The following is a 27,079-nucleotide window of genomic DNA, read 5'->3' on the forward strand; positions in this document are numbered from 1 at the left end:
GGTAAATCCAGATTAATGTTTAAGCAATTCAGCTCGTATTTAATACAAATTGGCTGCTTAGTGATGACTGCCAGAGCATTACATCCTTTTTCCAAATGTAATAAATTATATGAGAAATAGTCAAGAAAAATAACTAAATGCTCATCAGCAAGTCTGCGGTACATGTATGTAAACATGCACAGAGATGAAGATTGTGAATATTTGTAATTTTTCCTCTCCAGCACCAGATTCAAGTAATAAAGATATTAAATGGTCATTGCATGCATGTATCTTTTGATGTGTACATACATTTTACTTAAATACTCAATGTGTTTGTGAGCACCTATGTAATGTTTGGACACTACAAAATAAATAATATCCAAGAATTACATGCCTTCTCTCCCTCTCTCTCTCTTCTATTTTTGGTATTCTTTTGTTTGGTTTGTTTTGGTTTGTTTTTTGTTTGTTCATGATTACATATCATCAGTATGAAGGGAATCAAATGGCTATTCATTGTTAATCTGTAAGACAATAGGATAGTGTCTGACAAAATACATTCAACCATAGCAGCACACCTGAAGCTCTTAGGCTCTTATCAAAACCTCTACACATTGTCATGAAGCTAAATCATATTGACACAAGCAATTAATGGTGTTTGAACTTCAACTGAGTACAGGACTGTGTGATAAGCCCTACTCACAGCTTTGGTTTCTCTTTTTCATCTTAATACTAAACAATCAATTAGGAAAGCCCCATTTGTTCTTCTGATACTAAATAAATAAAGAAAATTGGTCATATGACACAAGTTTCATACAGCACACTTAACTGATAAGGAGAGGTGCCTTCCAACTTCAGGAAGATTTCCTATGCAATAAATTGTGTGTATCGGAAACACTTGAATTCCTCTGTGATTGCATTAGGTTAGAAACTCAAGTAGATAAACATACATGTATAAATATATACCTTTAGTACAATAGCAAAATGTATATCGCTATATATATAGTTACTTCAATGACGTATATGGCCAGCCCCAAAAGTTTATATGCATGTAAAAAGCACATCCATACACTAAACAAAAGGATAGATCCTTCCATTTCCCCCAATCTTGGAGTAATCTTATTCTTATTGTAGTTACACAATTTCAGTATCATTCTATAGAAGTTAAACTGAAGTTTGAACCAAAATTGACTTGGCTTAAATATTGAAAACTGCATGGCTACGAATGGAGGGATTTTCATTACCTGGTACTTCTACTCAAAGAATGAATCCCTTTAAATACTGTGCTGAGAAAACTCAATAATCTTTTAAGGAAATGCACATTAAAGACCTATTTGTATCCATGACAGGTGAGGTTCAATTTATAATCTGATTGTTATTTTAACTGCTAAATGTGTATCTCCATTATTTGTTTTCAGCTTTCTACCCATTCATAAATAATCCCTAACACCAGGATGTTTGTAATATTAGACGATCAGTATGGCACCAGGTTGTTGCAGCATTGATAAAAAGGGGTGGTTCGATCAGAAGGTCATTGTGCATATAACTGCAGGATGTCCAATGCAGAGGGATGTTAAACTAGCAGACAGACAGAATCCTATGCGGCAGGGTCCTCAGGAACATGCTCCTCTATCAAATCAGCATCAAGTTCTCTCACCCTCTCTTCTCCTTCAGCTCCCTCCTCCTCCTCCTCCTCCTCCACCACTACCCCCTCTTCTTTAACATCTTTAATACCATCTTCTAAAGCACCTTTATGATCTGATATCGCCACGCCCTCCTCTGCACCTTGTTTCTCACCACCTGTCCTGACACCCTTGGTATCTAGGGGTACATTGTTCACCTCCTCTTTGGTCTTAGTTCTCTGGTTGTTCTCAGGTTTACGCACCACCAGAGAACTATTCACTTTATCTTCATTTGATCTGTTATTCATCCTTTCTTTGTACTGCATATAAGCCTTCTGGAAGACGGTCTCTTTCTGGACCTTGGGATTGTACTTGTGGTTCTCCCACGTCGGTGTGTGGAAGCGGATGTCATACATGGACGCCCATCGGCCAAAGGCCACCTTCTCCGTCATGAACTTGTGGCCAGACGTCAGTCGCCTCTCGCTCTTCTCGTAGTACTTGCACTCCGTCTGAAGTTTATCAAAGTAGTGATAGTAGGTTTGGTCGTTGGGATGCTCTCTGTCAAAGAGGGAAAATAGAAAAGTTTTATTTTCAATTTTATACAACTCACTCCTAGATCCTAATCGAATGATTGGTCAAACGCAGTCACGTGTGATTCATTAACTGGGTCTACGTATATCCCATGTTTTTTTAACGAAAAAACATGCAATAGTTCCAGCACTATCCAACACTTTTTAAGTATGCATTGCACCGCATTGCTGTAGAGGTAAGTGCGCTTTAATATACCAAGGAGATTTAACATAGCACCGAGTGTAAATGAGTATAGAGGTAAGTGTATTTATCTATATGAGTGAACTAAAGTAAGCCTATTTAAATTGGAATTTTTTGTCCCAAACAATCTTTACATTAATTTTTGTTACATCTCACTACAAGGATCTAGTAGTTTTGTTATAACCAATGATGTATGATTTAATTTGATTTTGTTGATTAAACGATCTATCCACCTTTTAAGATGCATCTTGTCTCTTGTTGATGCATACTGTAGCCGAAACTAGAGTTCAGATAGATCTAATAATGAAAATAAATGAACTCATTTGCATGCATCATCAATATATCAAAGGAAACCTAACCCCAAAGAATAAGTGAAGGAATTCTGAAAGTGAGATGTATTCCTGCCCTTTGATGTATAATATTCCCTACGAAAATGTACAAGAGAAATATAAATGAAGATGTTCCTGGCATGAAATGATGCCTTTTAGCATGACATTGGCGCAGCCATTTTCTTGAAAATGTGACGTACCAGTTGAAATTGTAGGACTACATGTATCATGCACCAATTTAGTTGAAAAGAATTTTCAAATTAATAATGAAACCTTTTCGATGAAGAAAAATCATAACTGAGAAGTTAGAAATTATATTTGGTGAAAAATACATAACAGGGGAACAATTGTAACAAAATTCATGTATTTACTACACTATAGCAGTTGACAAATCTATTTCATTTATGAGAAACCTTCACCCTAAAAGAGCACCAACTTATTTATGCAATTTGCGTTCTGGCAATCGTAGTACAAAGGATAATAGGTGAATGAAATTCTTCATCACCCACACACCTGGGAAGGAAGCATCCATAAATTTGAATACATTAACTTGCTATACGACTTTGTATAGTACGTCACGTTATCAAGAAAATGGCGATCGATGTTCATGTCGTGTTGAGAAACTGTACATTATTCTTGCTTTATTCCTCTCTCATACACTTTGGTGGGGAATCTTGCAGATTAATGGGAAATAATATAATACATCTCTCAGAATAAGTAAAGTTATCTCTTGAGGTTCGGTTACCTTTAATGTTATTGTAAAGACATTATCAATAGCATCTATACGGGTAGATGAAATGACATGCTTTACAGCGGTGGAATGATGTCTAGTTTACATGAGCTAGGTACATGTAGATTATGCTTTATTTCCTGAAAATTAACTGTTATGGAAATAAACGTCAAAACAAAGATTCATTGTATGGACTAAAATGAGTCCATCTACTACAGCTGTACTTGTAGGTAATCTATGCGAAAGTGGAACAGGATGCCCCAACCCCCGTCAATCTCAGAACACATTTCTAAGGGTATTTGATACAAAAATGTAATAATGGTAGTCAAAGGGTTTAATGAAACATTCAGTCTTAAAACAGTTTGAAACAGAAATGGGATTTGTGCCAGATATCGTGTTACATCTTAATTTATCAAGGGCTCCTTGCCACATACAAAAACTATGTAGAGTACATGTACTAGATGTATTATACAGACATTCCCAACCCATATCAACTTCAGAACGATAGCCTTGGATATTAATAACCTAGCTACATGAATGAATGTTGATCTTCAGTATTCAACTTTCAAACCATGATCATTGGAGTCACATACTGTACATGTACATGATGGGAGCTAGTATGCAGCCATGCCAGGCTATTGGTACATGAAGGAATGCATGAATACAGGCCTGTACACAATACACATGTACACATGTACACATATATATAGCTCAAAGGGAATCATCTTGAAGGTACTATAATCGTCAAAAAATCATTCTTCGTCCAAAGAATTATTCGAACCAATAGTAGAAAGCAAAATTATAGATTTTTGATTGGCAAGAATGGTAATACCTACATTGTACATGTACATGTGTACATGTATACCGGTAATGAGTTCATGGCTATAAAATTAAAGCTGCCAATGAAGAATTTGACATTTCATTGCTATTTGCTTCACGCGCTTAAATATTGACCATGTCATAAAACTGCAGAACTCTTTTTTTTCTTCTCCATGTTAAATACAATGATGTCAATTCATGATGAGCACGTCAATATATTGAACAGAACCTTACTGGTAGTTTTAACCCATCCCCATCCACTACATTGCCTAGACCTTAATACAACTGTACAAGTTAAAGGTTTTCCATTTTCAGAAGGTTTTAAGGATGTTAACCATGTCTGAGCTCATGTCGAAGCTTAAAATTTACTCCTTTTGCTTGCCTCAGTAACCATTATCTTCACCATAAATGTAGGTGGGGCCTATTGACCTACATGTCGTATAAAGGCATAGCTGATATCACCAACAGCTGAACCTTTATACTCTAGTGTCATGTCATTACAATTGTAATTGTCCTAAACTTTAATTACGCTTGCGCCTAACAGATCACCTTCTGCAGCCTCCATCTGAACGTATTTACAATACACTATGCACACTCTAAGTGACATGCAATTAGCTAGATATCGATCAATGCAATTATCATCCTCCATCTCAATGACCACTTAACGAAACACGTGCACATGATTTCTTGATAATTACAGTTTTTTTGAGTTCTACATGTTTACATATAAAATTTAAAAGTCACATCAAATTAAACCACTGCCTGCAAGAACCAAATGGCTCCTTTGAAAATGACTTGGTAACATTGTTGAAGGTTGATGAAAAAAAATGGTGAATTTTTGTATGATTGTATGTTACTTAATATATTCCTTCTACTGTACTAACCCTCTAACAAGCAAAAAAACCTGAACAAATTCTCAAACCTCAAAGATATGTATGGTTTTCTTTGAAGGCGTCAATGTGCGACACCCTCTAACAGTAAATTCTCCAAACCATTTTTGAGTTTTCCCAAACGTTTTTCCATGAAAATAAGATATGGGACAGGCTTTTAAAAATGTTTCAACACTTAAATGTCTGGAATGGTTTATGAGGCAATTCATTGCTTTGTGACGATTTCGTTCACCTAACATGTAACTAAATAGTGATAATATAGTTGGGAGAGTTAAGGAGCGATCAGATCAGTTTTTCCCAATTTTTATCATTAATAATGATCTTTTTTAACTCAAACTTTCAGATTATCTTTAATTGTACACCTAGCATTGAACTCACTAGCACCATTTTCTCTCATCTGAACAATGTTACCAACTCCCTTTAACGAAACATGTACGCATGATTTTCTTGAGAAAAAATATTTTTGTGTTCTACATGTTTACATCAAATTAAACCACTGCCTGCATGCGAGAACCAAACGGCTCCTTTTATGGGTGTACAATGTATGATTTAGTTCTTTATGTAATAGGATCATTCAGAAGTCTATGGGTTAAGGAATTATACTGTCTAACTACACAACATAACTGATAGCTCATCTGATATGATGCCTGACAATTCAACAGGACATGTATCCGATCTATTACACACACACACCTCATCATTGCTAAAAGGTTAGACTTACAGCCATAGAAAGCTCTTCTCATGCTTCTTACCATTGAAATGAGGGAACAGGCAAACACGACACACTCTTCCAGTAACAAGGAAGGCTCAACATGTCTCCAGATATGTCTACACTATCATTGGATTTGAATTTTGAATAAAAGGATACACTACAGTGTATATCAGAAGTACATGTACATGTTCTTGGCTGCCAGCAACAAGGCAGTTAATGCCAATGACAGTATGCCACTGTATATTTGGTAGCTCTTGCACCCTTCATGCAGGCAGCCAGTGATATATTACGTATGCCGTAAGCAAGGAGAAGTTATCTCAATGTTTAAGGACATTTACCTAATCTATTTATTATGAATTGAGAATCATTGAGACATGCCCATCTATACTACATGCATTGTATAATTTTTCATTTTATATGTATGTCTATATCTTTTGTAAAATGTGTAACAATAAAAACTTGAAACTTGAAGCTTATATTTCCCTTCTGGCTCTCAGGTGACAATTTGCTAATTTCTGCAAGAGCAAGAATCGCTGAATATTATATACATGTACATGTATCACCCAAAGTCACAAACACTGTTTCACTGTCTAACCAGAAGGCTATTATGTACCAAGACAATTAACCTTTAATATTCAAAGTTCTCTAGACACTGATCATAGACGAAGCCCAACTACAAGACAGACAATCATATCATCTGTTTGGGGCCAGAAGGGCATTCACTCGTCTACTTCTACACAGAGTTAATGCCCTTCTTGCTCCAAACAGACGATCTAATACATTTGTAGATTGGATTAGCCAAGATACTGTCAGAACTGTCGGTAAGGATACGCCTGCACTCTCTTCTCAACCTTATTCTATCCATCTTTAAGCAGATGGACGTGACTGGCATGGGTTGATGTAGGTTGGCAACCAAGCTGGATAATTTGTCATCTCACATACATGTATGATGTAAATGCATAGCAAATTCAGACTGAATTCATTGTGTTATTTAACACTGTAGCCGGGGTTCCACACTCCCAGGCACCCGGGATACAAGGGCCTAATATTCCACGCCAGGACCCCGTAATTTTGACATTTTAAAAAGGGCTGTCAGGCTCACAGGTCCTAGAAATTCTGTCCAAAGAGTTGTTATCAATCGCAACGTTGTACATAAGAGATATTAAAGAGACTGAAAACTTGCGAATTGATTGGAGGACTTGCGATTCAGTGATTTGGATCAATCAAATCTCTGCATCTTAGTTGTTTTTCTTTTTGAACGAAAATGGTAGCTCCTATATAGTCCAGTCAAGACTATAGCCCCCTCCCTCTCTCCTTCTCTTTCTCTCTCTCTCACTCTCTCGTCCCTCTCTCTCCCTATCACACACTCACATCCTCTTGTACCTTCCAAACTGAAGTACATGCAAGTTGTTTCAATTTCTGGGGGAAAAACAACCTAAGCTTCCACCACTGTAGACAGGCTAAGGCATACATGTACAGTAAAGGGCATGTCAACATGCATCCCGAGTACCTTTTTTATTTCCCCACACTTGTTTGCTATCCCTATATCCACACATACGGGTGTATGAAGGATGATTACAGAATCCTATAAAATGCACCTTGTCTGAATGGATGAACGTACACATGCATGAGAAGGATTTGTATCTGCGCAGAAGATTGGGCAAATGCAAGACAATGTATACTTCAGTACATTAGAGTTCTGAGAATATAAGACAGCTGATATATCATTCCCATAGCATGCACTAAACAGGGTTGACAGTTTAGGTGACACGAACTGATCATTTTAGGTGCACTTTCTGGCACACTAACTGATTGACTTTGTGTGTGTCTCACTCTCAGACTTTCGTTTTGGTGGCTCAGAACAGGTATATTTAATGTTCTGTTAGTCATTCATATAATATTTGTAAAATGTTATACTTTTGTTGAATTAATGCGATCAGATCAATTCAATCCCAACTAAAAAACGCAGGGCCAGTATTAAACTCTAGAATACCACATCATATAAAGTGTAAAAATAGAACATAACCTACTTGCAATAATCATCATAGATCATCCCATAGACGTCTACAGAGTCACAAACTTCCAGTGCAAACAGCATAGCTACCCATCCAGTAGACATCCACAAACGACCTTTACTTCTGTAATAAAAACGTCATATCAAATCATATTTAGTTGGGATGGAGCAATTTACCTGCAAATGACACTGTAATGAAGAAAATTAATGAAGCAAATTGAAAAAGTTGCTGTCTTTTCCTGCTTTAGTACAGTGTTGTATGAAGCCGCTATGAGGAGCACCAAGGCAGTATATTGACAACTTTATACATGTCCAATTTGCTATTGGAACATCCAAATTTCATAAATTTTTGATAAAATACAACAGAGCACAAATTCAAACAAAAATTGATTAAGAAATTTTCATTTGCAGGTTTATGTAGCCAAAAAAACGGTTGTTATAATGTAATACACTTTGTAGCGAGAGAGAATAATGTGGATAGCAATGAAGGGAAATTTTATAAGCAGTCCTACATACACATGTATAAATTTCATTTGTGTTTAAATATGAGCCATAAAATAACAACAAAATTCTTGGACATGATTATAATGCACATTTACATGAATATTTCACACCACATACTTCAATAGTGTTTATTAAAACAACAAGAAAACATCCTGGAATTCAAACAGAGATAGAGAGAGAGAGAAAAAAAAAAAACTGGACCGATAATATTATGTTAAATGCAAGAGCTACTGTACATAAATGGAATGTTTAATTCATTCAATACTTCATTTCAGAAAAAAAGGGCCTTAGTTTATATTATGAGGATCAAGCATTCAATACATGTAGGAAGGGATAAAGTCAGAGGCAGCTGTACAATATGTGTACTCTTTGAATAAGTGCTATTAATTTTCTTGCATCTTTAAAATGATCGAATACATGTTTTAGACAATAATATTTTTGATCCAGTTAAGCTTTTTTCAAACTATAATTTATAAAATCAAGAGTAATAAATGATGGATTTGGGCTAATTTCAAAATTGACAAAACGGCTACAAAACACCCTATTACAAGCTGTTTTATATTCACCAAGCTTTACCCAACATGTAAATGTGTTACAAGAAATGAATAAATGAATAAAATAATACAAGTACTTGTACTACACTTTAAACTGTGTTGGTGATACTAATCCAAAATAAGATTTATGAAACATTTACATCTCGATACATACATGTACATGTACAGGTACAAAGTCAGAGTAAATGAAGCATTAATGACGGAACAATGACAATCCATATGGTCTTCTCATCATCTTTGAAAAGCTTAAAATAGCTCTCACCAGACACCCTACATGTAACTTGTCTAAAGTCGATGGGATTAGAGGTGCTCTCAGCCCATACGAGTAGGAGGCTAGTCGCTACATCATCAATCAATCTACATTATACTTCAATATATTTAGTTTTGGTCACTCAAGATATTTCGTTGGGAAATAAACTGTTTGGTAAAAATGCTTTAACATGTACATGTACATGTACCTGTATGTAGCACCTAACAATTAGTTTAATCTTACTTTAACCCTTTACTTGCCATTGATGGCAATCCTACCCATGGAAGTTCATATTCAACCATGTCTGCCAAACGTCATTATGAACAGGAATTATAACTGTATGCACAATGTATGTATACCTATTAAAATGTATGGCAGATATAAAATAAACCAAGCCACTTCCAACCAGACTATGATGATGACTACATTTTGAAAGCTTGCACAATGATTCAAATGAACTTTTAGAATTGTACGGCTTTCTTCATGATCGAGATCCCCAATGATAATAGTATTTGTAATATTGAAAGTACATAGAAGGGGTATTGTAAGCCTGACAATACAGTGTAGGGGATAAGGCCTGAATTGGTAACAAAACAATTGATGGACAATTGTGCAGATGGTGTGATGTCATATTGATTACACATTTTTTTCCTTCCAACTAGCAGTCTAAAAAACATGCACATTTATTTCACTATACATACAGTACATGTATGTAAATCTTACTATTCAAGATGAGCATGTACATGTACATCAGAAACAAAGTAAAATGTAAATATCTCAAATTTTGAATTTTGTCCATTTGTAATTTCTCTCAAAATGTAATCAAATTTAAGTTTGGTCACAACTCACAAAGTGCATGATGGCCTTAAAACTTGATGACTTACTTTGATGTTCCCAATTCTTGATAAAACAGCTCCACATTCCTGTTCATGATCTCTTGTTTAGTGAGAAAAAACGAGACATCCTTGTACTTCTGAGCAAACTTCCTCGACAAAATCAGCTCCAAATTCCTGTTCACATTCACACTGTACAGCCAAAGTACTACGATTGCTTCCGACTTTGTCGTTGTGTTCACAAAATAGAGTCTTCTCTCGGCCTCTGTGTCAAACATACGGGGAAAGTTTCTGTGTCCAATGACACGGAATGTAGTCCTACTTCCTACATCTTTTGTGTAATTTAGCGTTGGTGCTGCGTTCATTCGTATAATGCACTCTGAACTGTCTATTGTTTTGCCCATCCCTTTACCACTCAGATGCCCGGAGCTGGTGACGAGGGCACACTGCTTGCAATGACGAAGGGGCTTCTGTGAGGAAAATATTAAAAAGGACATCATTTATGTGCTATGATTCTTCATTATTAAATGCATTACCACTACCATTATCATTATCATCATCCTCATCCTTATCCTCATCTTTGTCCTAATCATCATCATCTTCATCGTTATCAATATGTCATGCCATGTAAGGGAATGTAAGGTGATGAAAACTATCATGAAAGGTCGTATGAGAGATTAAAAATATGAAAATTAGTGCTGTAACATCACGGATATCTCCAATTCCGTTAAACCGCCAGTCAAAACCGGACGGTTTTCGGTTAAACGATTAAAACAAAAAAGCAAAGCAAACCAGGTCCGTGTGAAAAAGCGGGAATGCGCCGATTTGTGCTTGTGAACTTGTCACACATAATAGTAACAATGTCGTTTTCAGAAGAATGTTTTAGATCATTAATGTAAATTAAAAACAGTAGAGGACCTAGGATAGAACCTTGTGGTATGCCTTGTGTAAAAATTGGATGAATTATTATTATAAACTACATATTGAAATCTATTACAAAGATACTTTCAAACCAAGATGACAGACAAATTGGAGTGTTGTTCTAGTTTCCGAGTGGTGAGTCAACACACAGATTACTGAGCTGGGAGACATTGCCAGGCATAGTGCCAGGTGGAGGGGCATAAATCGAAACTTAAAAAAAAAAATTATTAAAAAAAATTATTAAAAAAAACAAAAAAAAACGGTCCGATTGAAAACGGAATCCGCCATGGGCGGTCGGATACCGGACGGTTAAACGTTTGACTACAGCACTAATGAAAATTATGGTAAAATGTTCCCTTAGAACCTAAATAAGTTTATGAATAGTGTACAGTTACATATAAAAAATAATACAAAAAATGAACATCGACCAGCATATTTCTTATTTTTCCACTACAGGCCTACTACATGCACACGTATCCTGCATTGTACATTAAAAGTAAACTGCATGTACAAGTCATGTGCATGCATCTTAAATTTAATCAAGTGAAGTGCTGTATAAAATTGAGACCATTAGTGGGATGTTATGCTGCGCAAGAAGGCATCATCTTTCTGAAGCACATCAGTCCTCACCAAACACCTTCATGGATACATGTATACACTGTACATGAAAATAAACTTAAACTAATGAAACAACCACTATCCTGAGTATCTTCCATAAGCTCTGTACCTCATGCATGTGCGCAAGTCACGTACCGGAGTCACTTTCGATGAATACATGGATTAAATTACAATCATTGCTTATTACTCTGCAGTATATACTGCCTCTAGCAATGTCTGTTATCAATCCAGGCTTCTGGCATGGATCTTTGAGTAGAAAGTGAGCTTACTGGCTAAAAGCACTTAGAAATGTCATTTACACATACATGTAATACATCAAAAGAAGGAAGATGAGAAGGAAATGAAAAGCTAACTATAGAAGTATAGGGGCATTTTACACTGCAAGTAAAAACCATTGGTTTTCATCACATTCTGGAGTTTTGTCGAAAGTTGGTAGGCAACTGCACATAAGCATGACGAAAATACCATCTATGGAGTGTGTGTTTTCAAAACGAAAATCCATTGGTTTTTGCAGTGTAAAAGCTCACTCTCAAAACACTGGTGAATTATTCAGGATTTTTGTTCCACGTCTCTCTTCACTTGATTCACAGCATTTGAATGGCGCCATATATCCGTTTAAAAAAAACATTCAAAGGCGAGAGCTCCTCCAATAAAATTAGCATTTAAAGGGACCGTTTAACAATGTTAAATCTGAGATACACGACCCTACGTGTTATCAGTGTCTGTGATATGGTGTAATATTGAAGCCCTAAAAAAAAGTGCGCTTCAAAATGATCAAGAAGTGCCTCAAAAAAGTAAAAATCTTTGAGTGACCGGTTTTACCATACCGTATTTGCCGACGATAAGGCCGTAGCGCCACATAGGCCGCACCCCCGATTTTGACATTAAAAAAAAAAAAACTTTTGTCGAAGACGGGATTTGATCTCTTGCGTACAAATGTTGATGTGACTAAAATCACCGCCTTAGACCGCTTGGCCATCCCGCACTAATGCTATCATCTGCATTTTTTTTGTATACATCTATGTATACATTGCGCCTCTCTCTTGTGTTTTGCGCCATAGCTCTTGTGTATATTGAAATGGATTCAAAATGGCGACTTCCCGTGCTGGATGCTTCACGGCAGTTCCGTTAAACAGGCCCTTCTTTTACTTTTGCAATGCACTGGCACAAACTTAGATCAAGATCTATCTGCAGATGTTGTTTTTGTAACTTTATTTTCATCTTCATGTCAACAATGCAAGATAAATTTGTGGGTAAGATGTGTGGAAATGTCCTGTACCATTTATTGTACCGTTTGTAGGAAGGAAATGAAGAAGAGATGGACAAGGGAATTAGGATAGGTAAGGCCAAATAAAATAAAAAAAACATGTTTAGCGTCCTGTTTTTTCGAAATATAGGAAGGAGGAGGCCCTTTTTTTTTTTTTTTTTTTCTTTCAAAATGGCCGCTCAAAATGGTGATTTTCCCTGACAGTCGGGGCTATTTTTTTTCAAGATGGCCGCCAAATTTTTATTTATTTTTTTAAAATCAGAAATAGAGCCATTTTAGCAGTGTTTTTCAAGTTTTTTTTTTCTTTCAAAAAAAAAAATTTCAAAAAAAAAATAGGAGGCGGCCCCCAAAAAGGAAGCGGGTGGGGAAGCTAATATTTTTTTAAATGGCCTAAGAATAGGGGAAGGAAAGAGAGAATACAACAGACCCAGTCTATACCTTATCACCAGATACAGGCATGTATCCCTGGCCATTCCAATTCTTAGGTTCCAGTCGTTTCACCTTCTCCTCCATTAGAGGAGTCTTGGTAGTGGCATTGACACTCACTGCTGCTGTTATCCTGGGAAGGGGCGGGGCTGGTTCCCGATAATCCCCACCCCTCTGCGTGCACCCATGGCTATCAGTGCAACCAAACTCTCTGATGTTGGTCTTCCTCAGAGTGTCTAATGCTTGCTCTGGCCATGTGTAAAGAAGCAGCGCAGCTCCTATCAGGGTGCTGTAGAACAGCAGATGGCTCAATGTCAGTGCTTGTCTCTACAAGATGCAAATAGAAAAACAAAAGCATTATCAAACATCAGCAAATACTTTGCGTAACAACGTTATGGGTGTGTGTTTTGTTTGATTTCTATATTTCAAGATTCAAGATTCCAGTTTCAAGATTCCAGTTTCAAGAGTCAAGATTTTTTATTTCCACTGACATGAAAAAAATACATTCATGAACAGCAAATTCATTGTCAACAAGAATAAATTCATGAACAATACCAAGAAAGTTGTAAAGACATTAGATCTTGAATACAGTTTAATTTACAGAGCACTTTCAATTTTCAAAACTATCCAATCGATATTGAAAGAGTTCATAGCTCAAGTGTTACAAAAATGGGCCTGTACGTGTATGCACATTGTAATTCACCTACCTGTACATGTAAATTGTACAGTCTTTTGTCAGTGAATCAGCTCTAAGCTGACATCCAAAACAAAGCTTCATTTTAGTGCTCAAGCATAACAATAACATCTAGCAAAATATTACAATATCTTACCAAATTATGGCACAACATGCTTCTATTTCTAAAGACAAACATCCTGATCAGGAGTATTCAGAATAGATTCCAATTAGCTGGTACAGACATGGACTATACTACTAGAAGGCAACCAAACAGCCTGAAACAGCTGATACCTTATGTACATACATACAAAACTTTGACAAACAGTGTATAAACTTTTTACATGTGACCTAGTTCTTATTCCTGACAGGATGGACACAAGTCCAAAAGGAACACTAAATATAAAGTAATAAGGCTGACCGTGTTTACAATAATATAGGCCTACATGTATGAAACACCAAATGCATGTGCATGTACATGTACATGTAGCAGTATAATACAACTCTTCTAAACATTTCTTTTCTTCAAGATGATAAGTTTAGTTTCACTTTAAAGGGATCCGGTAACTATGTCTCAGATTCTGAAACAAAATCCTGGATTTGGCTCATGCTGCAATGATAATTATAAACCTTTAAGTCTGTCAAGAAGGAACACCATGACTTTTACAAGCCGATCGCCTGTCTGATTATCAAGGTGATTTATGACTGGAAATCAAAACCAAATTTTGCGTTTGCCAAACAGTTTTCATAATACTACAGTCTATTGGGGAAAACGAGAATGGTAAAACCGGTCACTCAAAGATTTTTACTTTTTTGAGGCACTTCTTGATCATTTTGAATCATGATTTTTTAGGGCTTCGATACTAAACCATATCACAGACACTGATAACACGTAAGGCCGCGCATCTCAGATTTAATGATTGTTAAACGATGCCTTTAAAGGGGCAAATATTTCAAAATATGTCCCCAAAAAGTGTTTGTCATGTTTCATACCTAATATTATTCTGTTGGTAAAATGATATTTCAGTAATAAAGGATTAACAAAAAAAGTGACCTACAGCACATGTTTGAAGAGTTTTAAGTGCTTTGTACATGTACATTATTTTAAAGAAAAAGTGCTATGAAAATGTATTACTACTATTAGTACTGCAGGTACTGTATAGCCCTTTCCCCTCTTCTACTTCTAGTTCTACTTCTCCCTCTCTTAAATTCTTTCTTTTCATTTTGTTATTGTTGACAATTTACAAAGAATTGTCCATACTGCTTGCAGCACACTGGATATCATTTACTGGTTTAATTGATCTTTGATAGTAATCATTGTTTACCTAATATGTACACAAGTACATATTAGGTAAACAGTTGAAACCATCAATGAGGGATGAAAATGGTAAAATTGTGATTTTGAGTACAGATCTACACGACCTACGTTTAGGCCCCTGCATCATTAGCAATTTTCTTTTTATGCTTGGAAAGCAGAGTTGAGACCTTTTACATGTATTGAAACAAAGGAAATCACATGACTTTATAGACAGGATCTAGACAAGATAAGAATCATATAACAGTTCGCTTTTAACCCCAGGGACAATATTGCATTTCTCTGAAATGACTTGATGTCACTTATCGGCAAGGGAATATCAAATTGTATTCATATTGCAAATAACTGTATGTACAACTGTAACTCTATCAATAAAGGTAATACAAAGTTTTGGTATGGGGTCATGAATTTGGTTCAAATGAACATATTGGAAGCATATGCGATCCTACAATATTCAGTGATCGTTGTTGCGTTAAATCAAGTCTAAAGTTATGAAATTGTCCATCATAAACACTTTACATGTATGTTGTATAGCTCCCTCTCAAGGTCAAAACATTAATTAAGCTATAAAAACAATGTTTCTTGACTAAAATCGACTAATTAGCTATTCCCGTTCGGAAATTATATACCACAGCTACATATTCTGAGATTGTTATGGTCGCAGCTACCATTGTATGACTGTAAGCGCTATTTGAAATTCATCAAAAATTTACCGGGAGCACCGGTAAATTTTGATATTCAATTTTACATGAAAGCAGAAATGTTTTAGGGGATACAATTTCTAGTGCTTTTAATACATCCACAGAGGCATCCAAATATATCAAAATTGTAAAGAATCACTATCAACCCATTTGTCAAAATTTCCCATAACTTTGTAATACCTTTAAGAGTGTAGTGTAGGCTTTGCTTATTAATTGAATTGAATGTGCGTCACATTTCAGCATCTTATAACACAGAGCTTATGTAGGACCCTATACAGTTATCATTCATATGTAAAAGAAAGGGTGACTTCTTTTTTTGCAGCCGTTTTAATACCGCGTCATATCTGAACAAGCTTTAAGGTTTTGCAGCAGAAACGGGTCACTATGAACATGACTGACAAAGAAAGCGGACAAAATATACAGTTCCTCAGGTAGAGGAACATCCCTTCACTGCTATTGTGTAAGAATGTGTCACATGCATATTCACCCATTCTACACATTTTTTTGCATAATAGCAGTGAAGGGATGTTCCTTTGTCTCCCTGAGGAACTGTATATTTTGTCCGCTCTCTTTGTCCGTCATATTCATAGTGGGTAGTCCTAGCACGTTGCAAAAGTCTATGTTAAACTTTAAGTTTAACTTATATTAAGGCCTGAAAGAAATCTCTTCACTGTCAATGATGCACACAACTATGAATAATATGACTATTGAACATACACTGTATATGTCTGGAGTGCCCATGTCCAAGCACTGCACTTGTCTGCACAAATATTGTATGTGTAACTACGAATAATGCGCAATTCGGATTCAAAGAAAACAGGCAACCAACAGTCCAACACAAACTATTTGTCTCTCTTATAGCTAGAAGCACTAAAAAAACTATTAAAAGCCATTGAGAAATTAGGAATTTCATACTTTTATTCACAATCCTAAAAATCTTTTTTTTTAATCTTTCAACAACAACAAGTCCTGAACTTTGTGTAAAGTGAATATAGCAGATATGTGCACCTTTGTTTTTACAATGTCAAAATGATACCGCCGCCTTTTCTAGTGGAAATGACATTGCTCTTGCAAAAGTTTTAACAACTTTTTGGGCACACTAACCCTCTCAAAGTATAAGGAATAAAATGAGAACAAGCATTAGGGGAATGCGATAGAAAATTCTTGTCAGTGTACTGGTAGGTGAAATGTAAGGTGCACAGATATAGGGCTCCTTTCATACACTGTACATGTAATAAGGCATGAATACATACCCTGCCATAGAAGGGTAAAAACCATGTGATCTTTCGCAATGGCCTTGTGATGAAAAACATGATGGCAGAGAACCCCTCCAAGCACCCCTCCAAGCACCCCTCCACTCACTGCTACGCCCCCTTGATGTGCTCCAAATCAAAACTGGCATTCCCTGCAAGGAGAAGAAAGAAAATACATTCAGATCCGGATTAACAAAGACATATCAGCCTGTTCAAGCTATAGGTTTTCGTTTGAAATGATGCTCACACTCACGTTTATGGATACAACATTTCGTTTTGTTCAGACGAGGAAAAATATAATGACTTTATTGTGAAGTTACACAACGAATGCTGGTACATGTACTGTACATGTACTTGGGACAGCATCTACAATGAAGGCTTCCTATTCTTGACTTCATTTGAGATGGAGATGAAATTTTCAAGATATAGTCCATAGCACTCGGGTTAGTCATCTACCCAGGGAGATGGAATCCATTCCAACCTACACAGCCTCTGTGTAGTGCTCACAACGCAACCTATAATATGTATCTGATTCTGTACTGTACATATTGACCTGATGGAGAGCTTAATGTAAACTGTAAACCAATCTCCAAGACTGTTATTCAGATATGTACGCGATGACGTACATGTAGGTCTACAAAGTACAAACTTGTTTGTGTACATGTACATGTATACCCAACATGCGTATATACGGTACTGCTAAATGCTTTCAACATGAAGTACGTACAGTACATTGTAGTACTGCAAAATGACAATTTTACAAGGCGAATGCTACACGCAATAATAATAATAATAATAATAATAATAATAATAACAATAATAATGATCATAATGGTAGTTAATAGTGGAGTCTTGTATATACATAGCACTTGATCTGTCAAACTCCACACTCCTACTCCATTATTAAAACCCCAGCTTTAGCATGGCTGTCATTACACTGTAATTGCTCAAGCATTTTAAGGAATTAATTCCAGCCAGATACCCATGTACCTCAACTTCAAGTCCTCAACAGGCTGGAGTGGGGCGATTGCAAAATTGCAAATTAATGCCTTGCCAAAGGACATGAGTGCTGCGACAAGGAACCTTGTGGTTCACAGTCCGGTGACTTATCCACTAGACCACAACATCTCTACATTTTACACTGTACATTGTACATTGTACATCAGGCCAATAATAACAAAAGCATGAACATTTTAAAATCACATCCAAAAACAGACAAATATATTATCCAGTCTACACCAGAAAAAAAGTACACCAGAAGAAAAAAAGTACACAAGGGCAGCAAACATTTTTTCCTGGGGAGATGATAATGCTAATAACAACAACAATAATGAAAAGAATAATATTAAATAAAACAGATAAATATAATTATATTGAACAATGAACGTACACACAGTGAAGAACTGATATATTACCCAAATAACTTCCAAGTGTAAATACAGCTAATCTACATGTACAGTATACCGGTACCTGTAGACAGGTTAAAATAGGATGTGACACTCTAAGTGTCTGTACATGTACATGTACCATACTGTACGTATCTGTTCCACATAATCTCCTGATATATATGCATGGAAATTGTGAATTATGTAATCACAGTTTGTTTTATCTATTATATATTAGACCAAGGACAGGACATGAAATCACTAAATCCAATAACATTCCCCATTGTATCAATTTACCAACTATAAAACATTGTGAAAGAATGCAGGAAGTACTTAATAACAGTACGACAATAACCAGGTCCACGCACATGATTTATACACATGCAAGCACACTTTGTTAATCAATTTCCCCTGTGTTGTTTAAAAAAAATCTTTAGACAAACTTAATAAATATGTACAGTACATGCACATCTTTAATTTTGAAGAAAATTTTCACTTAAAATCTGTGTTCAATTGATAAATTTACCATTTAAGACAAAGACATACATGTAGTATCCAATATCAGTAAGAGATGACACATTATATAATTTACATGAACATATTGTACAATATAAACAAAAAATTAAAAAAAATATCATGGAAAGCTGACATTAAATGAACAAAACAAGAGAAAGAACGATACATTTTGTGAATTTGACCCAGAAAATAGCATATAACTAGCTAGACATGTCCAGCCTTGCGTTTCAGACTTCCATACAATAAGACAATTCTACATACAGTGTACTGTACAAAAACCTGTGTGCACTTGAAATCGCCTTAGGACATCATCAACATTTGACATGAACGCCATAGCCCTCTCAGGCAGGTGCAAACTATGACATTGGGTCTTATATCCCTACAGCTCTCCGATACATACATCATGTACAGTACATGCACCAATCACACACAAATGACACAATTGTCTTGAAGGAGATGCATTCACTTTAACCACGGACCCAATGATCTGAAACAGACTTGTGCAGATCAGTGAGTTCACAGGAGATAAGTGCAGTAATATTCCTACAGATCTTTTCCTCACATTTGTCACACTGATGATTCTGTTTTATATTAAAGAGTGTATCTATGATGAAGATTTTACACGTTCATGTATCATTACTTGCTTGCCTATTTTATCACAAATTAAAACACAGGTATGAATTCCAATCAACTTCTGCTGACAAGTATGAGTATATGACCATTTGCTTTACAAATAAAATCATAGCTTTATGAGGTATGAAGACCAATGAACTTTTGCTATTGCACTTCCTTGGTTTCTGTATGTTGTAAGTTGAAAATCACACAAGTTAATTTGCTTTCTTCGGTCCTAACATATGCAAGGTTCACAGTATTCAACTTCTAAATATAACCCATGAGGCTATGCCCACACAGTGCTCCCTTTCATCATATGATAGATGATAGATGTGTAGCTTATCATTTCCAAGACAACAAGATATCGGGTCTCAACTCTAGAGACATAGCTCAGGATATAGTAGGAGCCTACTAATTCTTGGTAGGCAGAATAATTAAACTCCCAATCTGGACTGACAGTGTTCATATTCACCTGTAAATCAAACGAATGAATAATGCCTTATATATTTTTTTTTGCTCTATCAGTTCAAGTCATTTACACTTGTACACATGTACATGTACACTGTACAATGTACATGTATGTCACAGAATCAAAGGAGACCTCTGTTCCTTTCGAATCTGGAATAATTCATTACTAATTACCCACAATCTTTTTCCTTTCCCTTCTTCATTGAATTTGACTACCGTATTGTTTGGGTTATCATCTTTTTGCATGAACATGTAAATTATGTAGCCGTCTATGGTGCACCTAGATGCATGTACAATATCCCTGGTAGATTCAACCTTTCGGCCCTTCAACCTTTTCAAATCAATCATGGGGAAAGGAAAGCAAAGTTTGTTCAGATGGGTATGACAAGGTTATCACACATTGTATAGAGTGTTGTACACATGGCTCCCATTATCATCAGGTCCTCTACCTTATTAAACTAAGAGAGAAAGTATAGGATTCAAGAGTATTGAATCCTACATACTTTAAATACGTATACAAAGTGTACCGTAAATCTCCATGTGTAAGGCACACTTTTTTTTTTTAATTTTAAATTTTTGATTTATGGCGCTATGCCTGGCAATGTCTCCCAGCTCAGTAATCAGTGTGTTGACTCACCACTCGGAAACTACAACAACAATCAAATTTGTCTGTCATCTTGGTTTGAAAGTAATCTTTCTAATAGATCTCAATATGTAGTTTATAATAATAATTCCTCACATTTGTTTTCTATAACAAATGGTGTATCACAAGGTTCTATCCTAGGTACTCTATTGTTTTTAATTTACATTAATGATCTTACACATTCTTCTAAAAATGACATTGTTAGTATTATTTGTGACAAGTTCACAAGCACAAATCAGCGCCTTCAACTACACCTCGATGTTAAATGAAGGTCCATCCGCGTGGGTTTTCGGCAATAAAACAACAACAAAACAACCCCCCCCCCCCCCAAATAGGGGTGCGCCTTATACACGTAGATTTACATGCCCCTTCCCTTGTTCATAGACGCTAATACAGCTAATAGATAGGATAGGACGTTAAATGGAGGCCCCATGTAGAGAAGAGTCACTACCTTTGCACGTTAAGAACCCACTGCACTATTCGTATAAGAGTAGGGGGAAACCCCGGTGTAGTGGTCCACCTGCACACACCCACAGTATAGTACGAAAATACTCTGTAAAGAGGTCTGTACTCAAAAGGAAGAAGAAGAAGAAGAAGAAATTCCAGCCTGCTTTGAAATTCATTTAGATTAGTTCATTGGTCAATGGACTGTACTTGGCCAAAATAGCACAAGTACAATGTACACAGTACAGTATGTATTTTACTTACAAATCAAACTTGTAGACTGTACATACGTGTAATTATACTTACTAGACTATTATTTAAGATAACTTTTATGTATATTTTGTAGACAAATTAAACTTGAAAAACTGAAATAATAAGTTTGCAATGAGACTTAATATACATCTGCCCATTCTGTTATGGCTGAGTCTCCCTCTATACTCTATAGTACAAACATTGCTCTGTTGGGGCGTTCATGGTATGGTGAGTTTGTCTAGTGAATGATGTCATTTTATAATAAACACTTAACACTAGCAATCCCAGACCTGACCAAAGGAAAGGCGAATGGAAAAAGATTGAGCAAATATTAGACAGAAGTTACAACCCACTTGGTATACAAGAGGAACAAAAAACAGGATTTGGACTTCTTCGACTGTCAGTGGGTGTGTTCATAAACTAATAGCCCCCCAAAACACGAAGTAAGGAAGGTCAAAAAGTTTGCTTAACAAAGTAGAAACTTGTATCATTATGAAGAGTTTATAGTGTATGTGACTACAGTAGGTTATTATGTAAAGCAGCAAATGGGTAAAAAGCTGCAAGGGTAAAAATTGGTATTTAGAAGAAAAAAACAGACATGTTTGGCAAGACAAATTCCAGCTAGCTTTCAAAGTTATTCAAAATTCTGAACACTAATGATGGCAAATTTTGTCTTGAAAAATATAGTTTCAATAATTGAAAGTAAAGAGGGATTCTTTTGTTTCTGGAATTAAAGTTCTTGTCTATAAAAAGACCCTCTAAATCCACATTTGACTGAAACAGAACAAGAATGATTTTAAGTTTTCTCTTTTGTTGTTTTTATCTATTTTTGAGGTCTTATTTGATTTTTATAAGCTAGGTTATACAAATAAATATACCAGTATTTTATCCCCTCCTGCTAAATTTGAATATAAAAATACATACTATATTGTAGAGACACATTGAGGCAGTTTTTTACCACAATACTACACATCCAAGTGTACCCCCTTTAAGGCTGGGTTTGTGTGCGTGTGTGCACTTTGACATAAAGGTCACCATGTCAAAGACATAACTAGGGGAACACTGTATATGCAGTAACCATGGTAACATAGATCATAAGAAGCTCAAGCAAGTGTGGGTTTGAAAATATACAGTGCTGTACATATAAGTCAGGATGGAAGATACTGTAGTAAGATACTGTGTAGCTCCACCATAGTAGAAACGTGTTAACATGTACATGTATATCAGAATGAAACAAAGAATTAAAACCTGAAGCATACATCTTGAGAGTATAGGTACATAAACATGTAATTTGAAAAGTTGAAAAGGAAAAAAATCAGTGTATGCAGAGAGGGCGGTAACTTTAGCAATGAAAGAAAAAATGAACACTTCGTTTTTTAATCAGGTCTAACACACAATTTTAGGCCTACTGTACATTATGGGGTATTTCTTTTGTTTGCTTTTTTTGCTAAATTGGAAAAGTATTCACTGTCCTACAGGATTACTGGTGTAATACATCAAGAAGGGACTTTTCTATATTCTGTTCATTGGTTTCTTTGTATGCTTTGTGTTTGTTTGCTTTTAAATGTGATTTGTTTTGTTTTGTTTTTGTGTCATTGTGTTTTCTATTAAATTTGCTTATTCTTAAATTCCTGTATAATGATTTCATGACTTCTATCATTCAATAATGTAAAAAAATATTTATATATTTTTTTTAATTCTTTGAAACCTACCAATTTTTCCAATTCTAAGGGGACATTTAAAAAAAAAGGAATCATTTTGGTAAACTCTATCTCTACGCTCTTCTACATGATCTCTTGTACATGGCACCTGAACTTACACTGTACATTGTAGCCTGTAGGTGCTACCAACACAATCACTCCCAAACAATAATCAACAGACAAACATTAGATCAAATTGTTGTATTTTACGCTCATACTGTACATAACCCACGTGTTGTCTCGAAGCACGTTGGTTAATACCTACGGATTGTCCAGATTCTGTCCGTTAAATCATCTTACACCAAAAATGCACTAAAAATGAAAGGCAAGGCCTCTCCCTTTAATAGCATTGAGGGGGCGTTATTTTCTTAATAGGTGACAAGGAAACGGCTCAGGCAGTGGACTTACCCGGTCTGATCATCCTCAATACAAGTGCAAGTCTCATTAATATTTCAAAGATATATTGACAGTCGTATGGATTGCAAATATTGATACTGGTGGAATCTAATGTTACTTTAATTTGTTAATGTATACTTTTCCATGCCATCCCTGGGCAAATGTTTCAGCTTAATTTTGTTTAAATGTACAGACTTGAAAGCTGCCATCCTATTGCTTTTAGCTAACTGAATTTTATGTGGACATACAAATAAGACTTAAACTACACGTAGATGTAGGTACACACTCAGAAGTGAAGGAGTTTGAGATGCAATAAACAAATATTTGAACAAACATTTATGTAATGACATTATATTGACCTTAGATTGATATAAAAGATCTTATCATACTTTAATGACAAATGTTGAGAAAAGATGATAAAAGGAAATAGGCCATCCCGAGTGTTTCCTCCTTGTCAGTGGAGTACATGTACACTCTTAAGTGGTTTAATAGCCCGAATTTTAGTTCAATATTTAAAACTTTGAGTTAAAGAAACATGTTGTTTTTTGGAGATATAAAAGCTTGTCCTTCTGCTTGATATTGAAATGTGATAATAAAATATGAAGTTTTGTTGTGTTTCATAAGACACAAACCAATAAATTGTGCATGCTCCTCAACGTAGTAATAAATCTATGTCTACGTGTATGAACAAACAATGCCAGAACTTGCAGCCACAAGCCAAGGTTGAATTATAATTAGTGCTGTAGTCAAACGTTTAACCGTTTGGTATCCGACCGCCCATGGCGGATTCCGTTTTCAATTGGACGGTTTTGTTTTCCCTTTTTTTTTCTTTTTTTTTTTTTTTAATATTTTTTTTTAAATATTTTTTTTTAAATTTAATTTTTTTAAAGTATCGATTTATGCCCCTCCACCTGGTACTATGCCTGGCAATGTCTCCCAGCTCAGTAATCTGTGTGTTGACTCACCACTCTTAAACCTAGAACAACAAAGTAATCTCAATCTCAATGTTAGCTTATAATAATAATTCATCCAACTTTTACACATGGCGTACCACAAGGTTCTATCCTAGGTCCTCTACTGTTTTTAATTTAAATTAATGATCTTACACATTCTTCTAAAAACGACATTGTTACTATTATTTGTGACAAGTTCACAAGCACAAATCGGCGCCTTCAAATGCACCTCGCAGTTAAATGAAAGTCCTTCCAGCTTTTTCACACAGGCCTGGCTTGCTGCCGACAGAGTCGGTCCAAAAAAAAAAATGATTTTTTTTTTTTTTTTTTTTTTTTTTTTTTAAATTTAAATCGTTTAACCGATAACCGTCCGGTTTTGACTGGCGGTTAAACGGAATTGGAGATATCCGTGATGTTACAGCACTAATTATAATAGCACATTGAACTTCTCGATTCAGGATGTGAATTCATGTGAAGAATGATATTCACTTTCATTGTGGTAGGAGAGAAATTTTGAGATTTCATTTGTATAACAGTACAACGTTACAGTTAGCTTTCTATGCACTGCCATATTTCTATTCCCCCAATTCTGCCTTATTTCTATTCCGCAAATTCTGCCTTCCATTTACAAAATTCTTCTCTTGAAAACTCTTGCCTCTCTTGCATCTGTGACCTTTCCTCATATTTGTTTTATTTTTTTAAACATCACTTTATTGTCCAAATTTGCACAACAAATGAGAAGATACAAAAGCCCAGGACAATTCCATTTTACTGGAAAATGCAGGGCATTAAAAGTATACAGTCATCAACAAAAATTAACTAATTTTACAACATAGTGAAAACTGAGGAGTTATGGATATTCCTAGCTATGCATGTAGATGAAATAAGAGGAGCTAAATATTGAAATTTCATTTGATATATCAACTTAATAAATATGAAGTATTGTACATGTACACATGGGTAAGTAAGACATGGGATCTCTCCTTGATACTCACCCTCAAGCATTTTGTATTGGTTCTCTTTTTCTCCTAGATTATTCTTGCCTTTCTCTGTTATATTCAATATGCATTGGTGACTGTAATAGTTTATGGTCGCTAACTTAACAAATGCACGCACCCGCACCCCACCTTCGGTTTGGTATGGTATGCAATTGTATCGTGCTAGCAGTTTGCTGTGAATTCCATGAGAAAGTGCATATTATAAGTCTAAGTTTTCAGGAAAAATACTCAGAAAAAGATAAGAAAATTGACACATAACAGATAACAACATTATTGACTTTTAAAACATGACCATTATTTGAACAATGGATGAATATATACATGTATTTACTTGATTTTGGGTATGTTTCGGTAGGGTATCTCTATGCTGGAAATACAGGTCAAAGTCTGGATATGATCACTAGCGCCAATGTAATTGTACATACTGTAGACCTATACATACTGTACACATGTACATGTACATCATGTCTTTCATATTCTTTGTGCATGGCTGATCGTCAACGAAACGGAGTTACCGGTAAGTCTTTTGTCAACTCCGTTTGTTGCTATGGCAGGCAGGCAGCAAAAACAAATTTGTTTACCAAATTATGGAAATGCAAGCATTACTTTAAACAAACAGAACTTTGTTATTCCTGGCGCATTTTTTCCCCGAGTGAGGCGTCACATGAAACTGAAAGGGCAGAAAATAAAAGTTTTTATAGAAATGTGATTTTCTCTCTGAAATTCAGATACCGTCCTAAAAATGACTTTTTGGTACCCTCTCTTCAAATTGTTTTTAATCACTCATGCGTGAAATATGTATCCTATGAGTTGCATCAACTGAGAGGAGGAGTGAAGCTTTAATATGTGTCATTTTAATGATAAAACATCAATAATTCTCAGTTTCATTTTTTTTCTGGGACACACTGTATAAATAATTCATAAAATAGTGTGTGGCAAATAATAGTCAACTGTGACTGATTGTCAAACAAAATCCAAATCAAGGAAGAAGAAAGAAAGAAAGAAAGCATGATATTTGTCAACATCTATCTGATTATGGTCGTTATTTTCCTACTAAAAGCTATTTTCAAGCCTTTTCGTCTTTGAGGAAAGTTCTAAATTAGTATTGTCTTTCAAATGCCGTTGGAATTTAACCTTTTTAAAAAAATTTTTGGCTGCAAATATGGACATGAATTACATGTGCATCACACAATATAGACACGGCTGTTGCAGCGCGGCATCTCTCGCTCCAGACCACCAGTACCACACACCAGACCACTCATCTACCATTACAGCCTACAGGATAGCATCCCCATCGCATCGGGCTTTGCGCTCCTCGGCTTCCGATCGTCTATCTAGGCTACAAAAGTCTACAATCATCGTCACAAATCACATCATTATTCACAACAAAATACAATTTACGAGTCAATGTAAGTCCATGTTTAAGGATACAAATACTCAGATTGTTACTCACCTTATAATTTAAAAACCATTCCCAGTGTTTAGAAGAACGCTGTCAGAGACACAAGACTTCGTCATCTTCCTAGTTTCTTCC

At 35.6% G+C, this 27,079-nt stretch overlaps 1 protein-coding gene across 3 annotated transcripts; it reads right to left on the reverse strand.

The window, feature by feature from the left end:
- Positions 1-27,079, reverse strand: LOC585197 (alpha-N-acetylgalactosaminide alpha-2,6-sialyltransferase 5). Of its 3 annotated transcripts, none has more exons than XM_011673127.2 (6): positions 26,999-27,079; positions 17,179-17,330; positions 13,249-13,563; positions 10,056-10,474; positions 7,880-7,987; positions 1-2,156 (listed from the first exon to the last, which is right to left on the reverse strand). In XM_011673127.2, the coding sequence occupies exons 2-6, from the start codon at positions 17,236-17,238 to the stop codon at positions 1,574-1,576; spliced, it is 1,485 nt and encodes a 494-aa protein (XP_011671429.2). In that variant the 5' UTR covers positions 17,239-17,330; positions 26,999-27,079; the 3' UTR covers positions 1-1,573. The 3 variants fall into 3 exon arrangements, with proteins under 3 accessions (XP_011671429.2, XP_011671430.2, XP_030845950.1); XM_011673128.2 differs by lacking the exon at positions 26,999-27,079 and adding an exon at positions 18,594-19,079; XM_030990090.1 differs by lacking the exons at positions 17,179-17,330; positions 26,999-27,079 and adding an exon at positions 14,067-14,185.

This window comes from Strongylocentrotus purpuratus, unplaced genomic scaffold, assembly GCF_000002235.5.
Source record: "Strongylocentrotus purpuratus isolate Spur 01 unplaced genomic scaffold, Spur_5.0 spur5_contig_843, whole genome shotgun sequence".
Taxonomy (NCBI): Eukaryota; Metazoa; Echinodermata; class Echinoidea; order Camarodonta; family Strongylocentrotidae; genus Strongylocentrotus; species Strongylocentrotus purpuratus.

What these genes read in the sequence shown, in the direction of transcription:
- LOC585197 (XM_011673127.2), bottom strand. Translation starts at nt 17,238, where the DNA reads ATGTTTTTCATCACAAGGCCATTGCGAAAGATCACATGGTTTTTACCC. An exon ending in TTTTACCCTTCTATGGCAGG is followed by an intron (nt 13,564 to 17,178) that starts GTATGTATTCAT and finishes TGCATCTTGTAG; the next exon opens with AGACAAGCACTGACATTGAG. An exon ending in CAAGAATTGGGAACATCAAA is followed by an intron (nt 7,988 to 10,055) that starts GTAAGTCATCAA and finishes TTTTTATTACAG; the next exon opens with AAGTAAAGGTCGTTTGTGGA.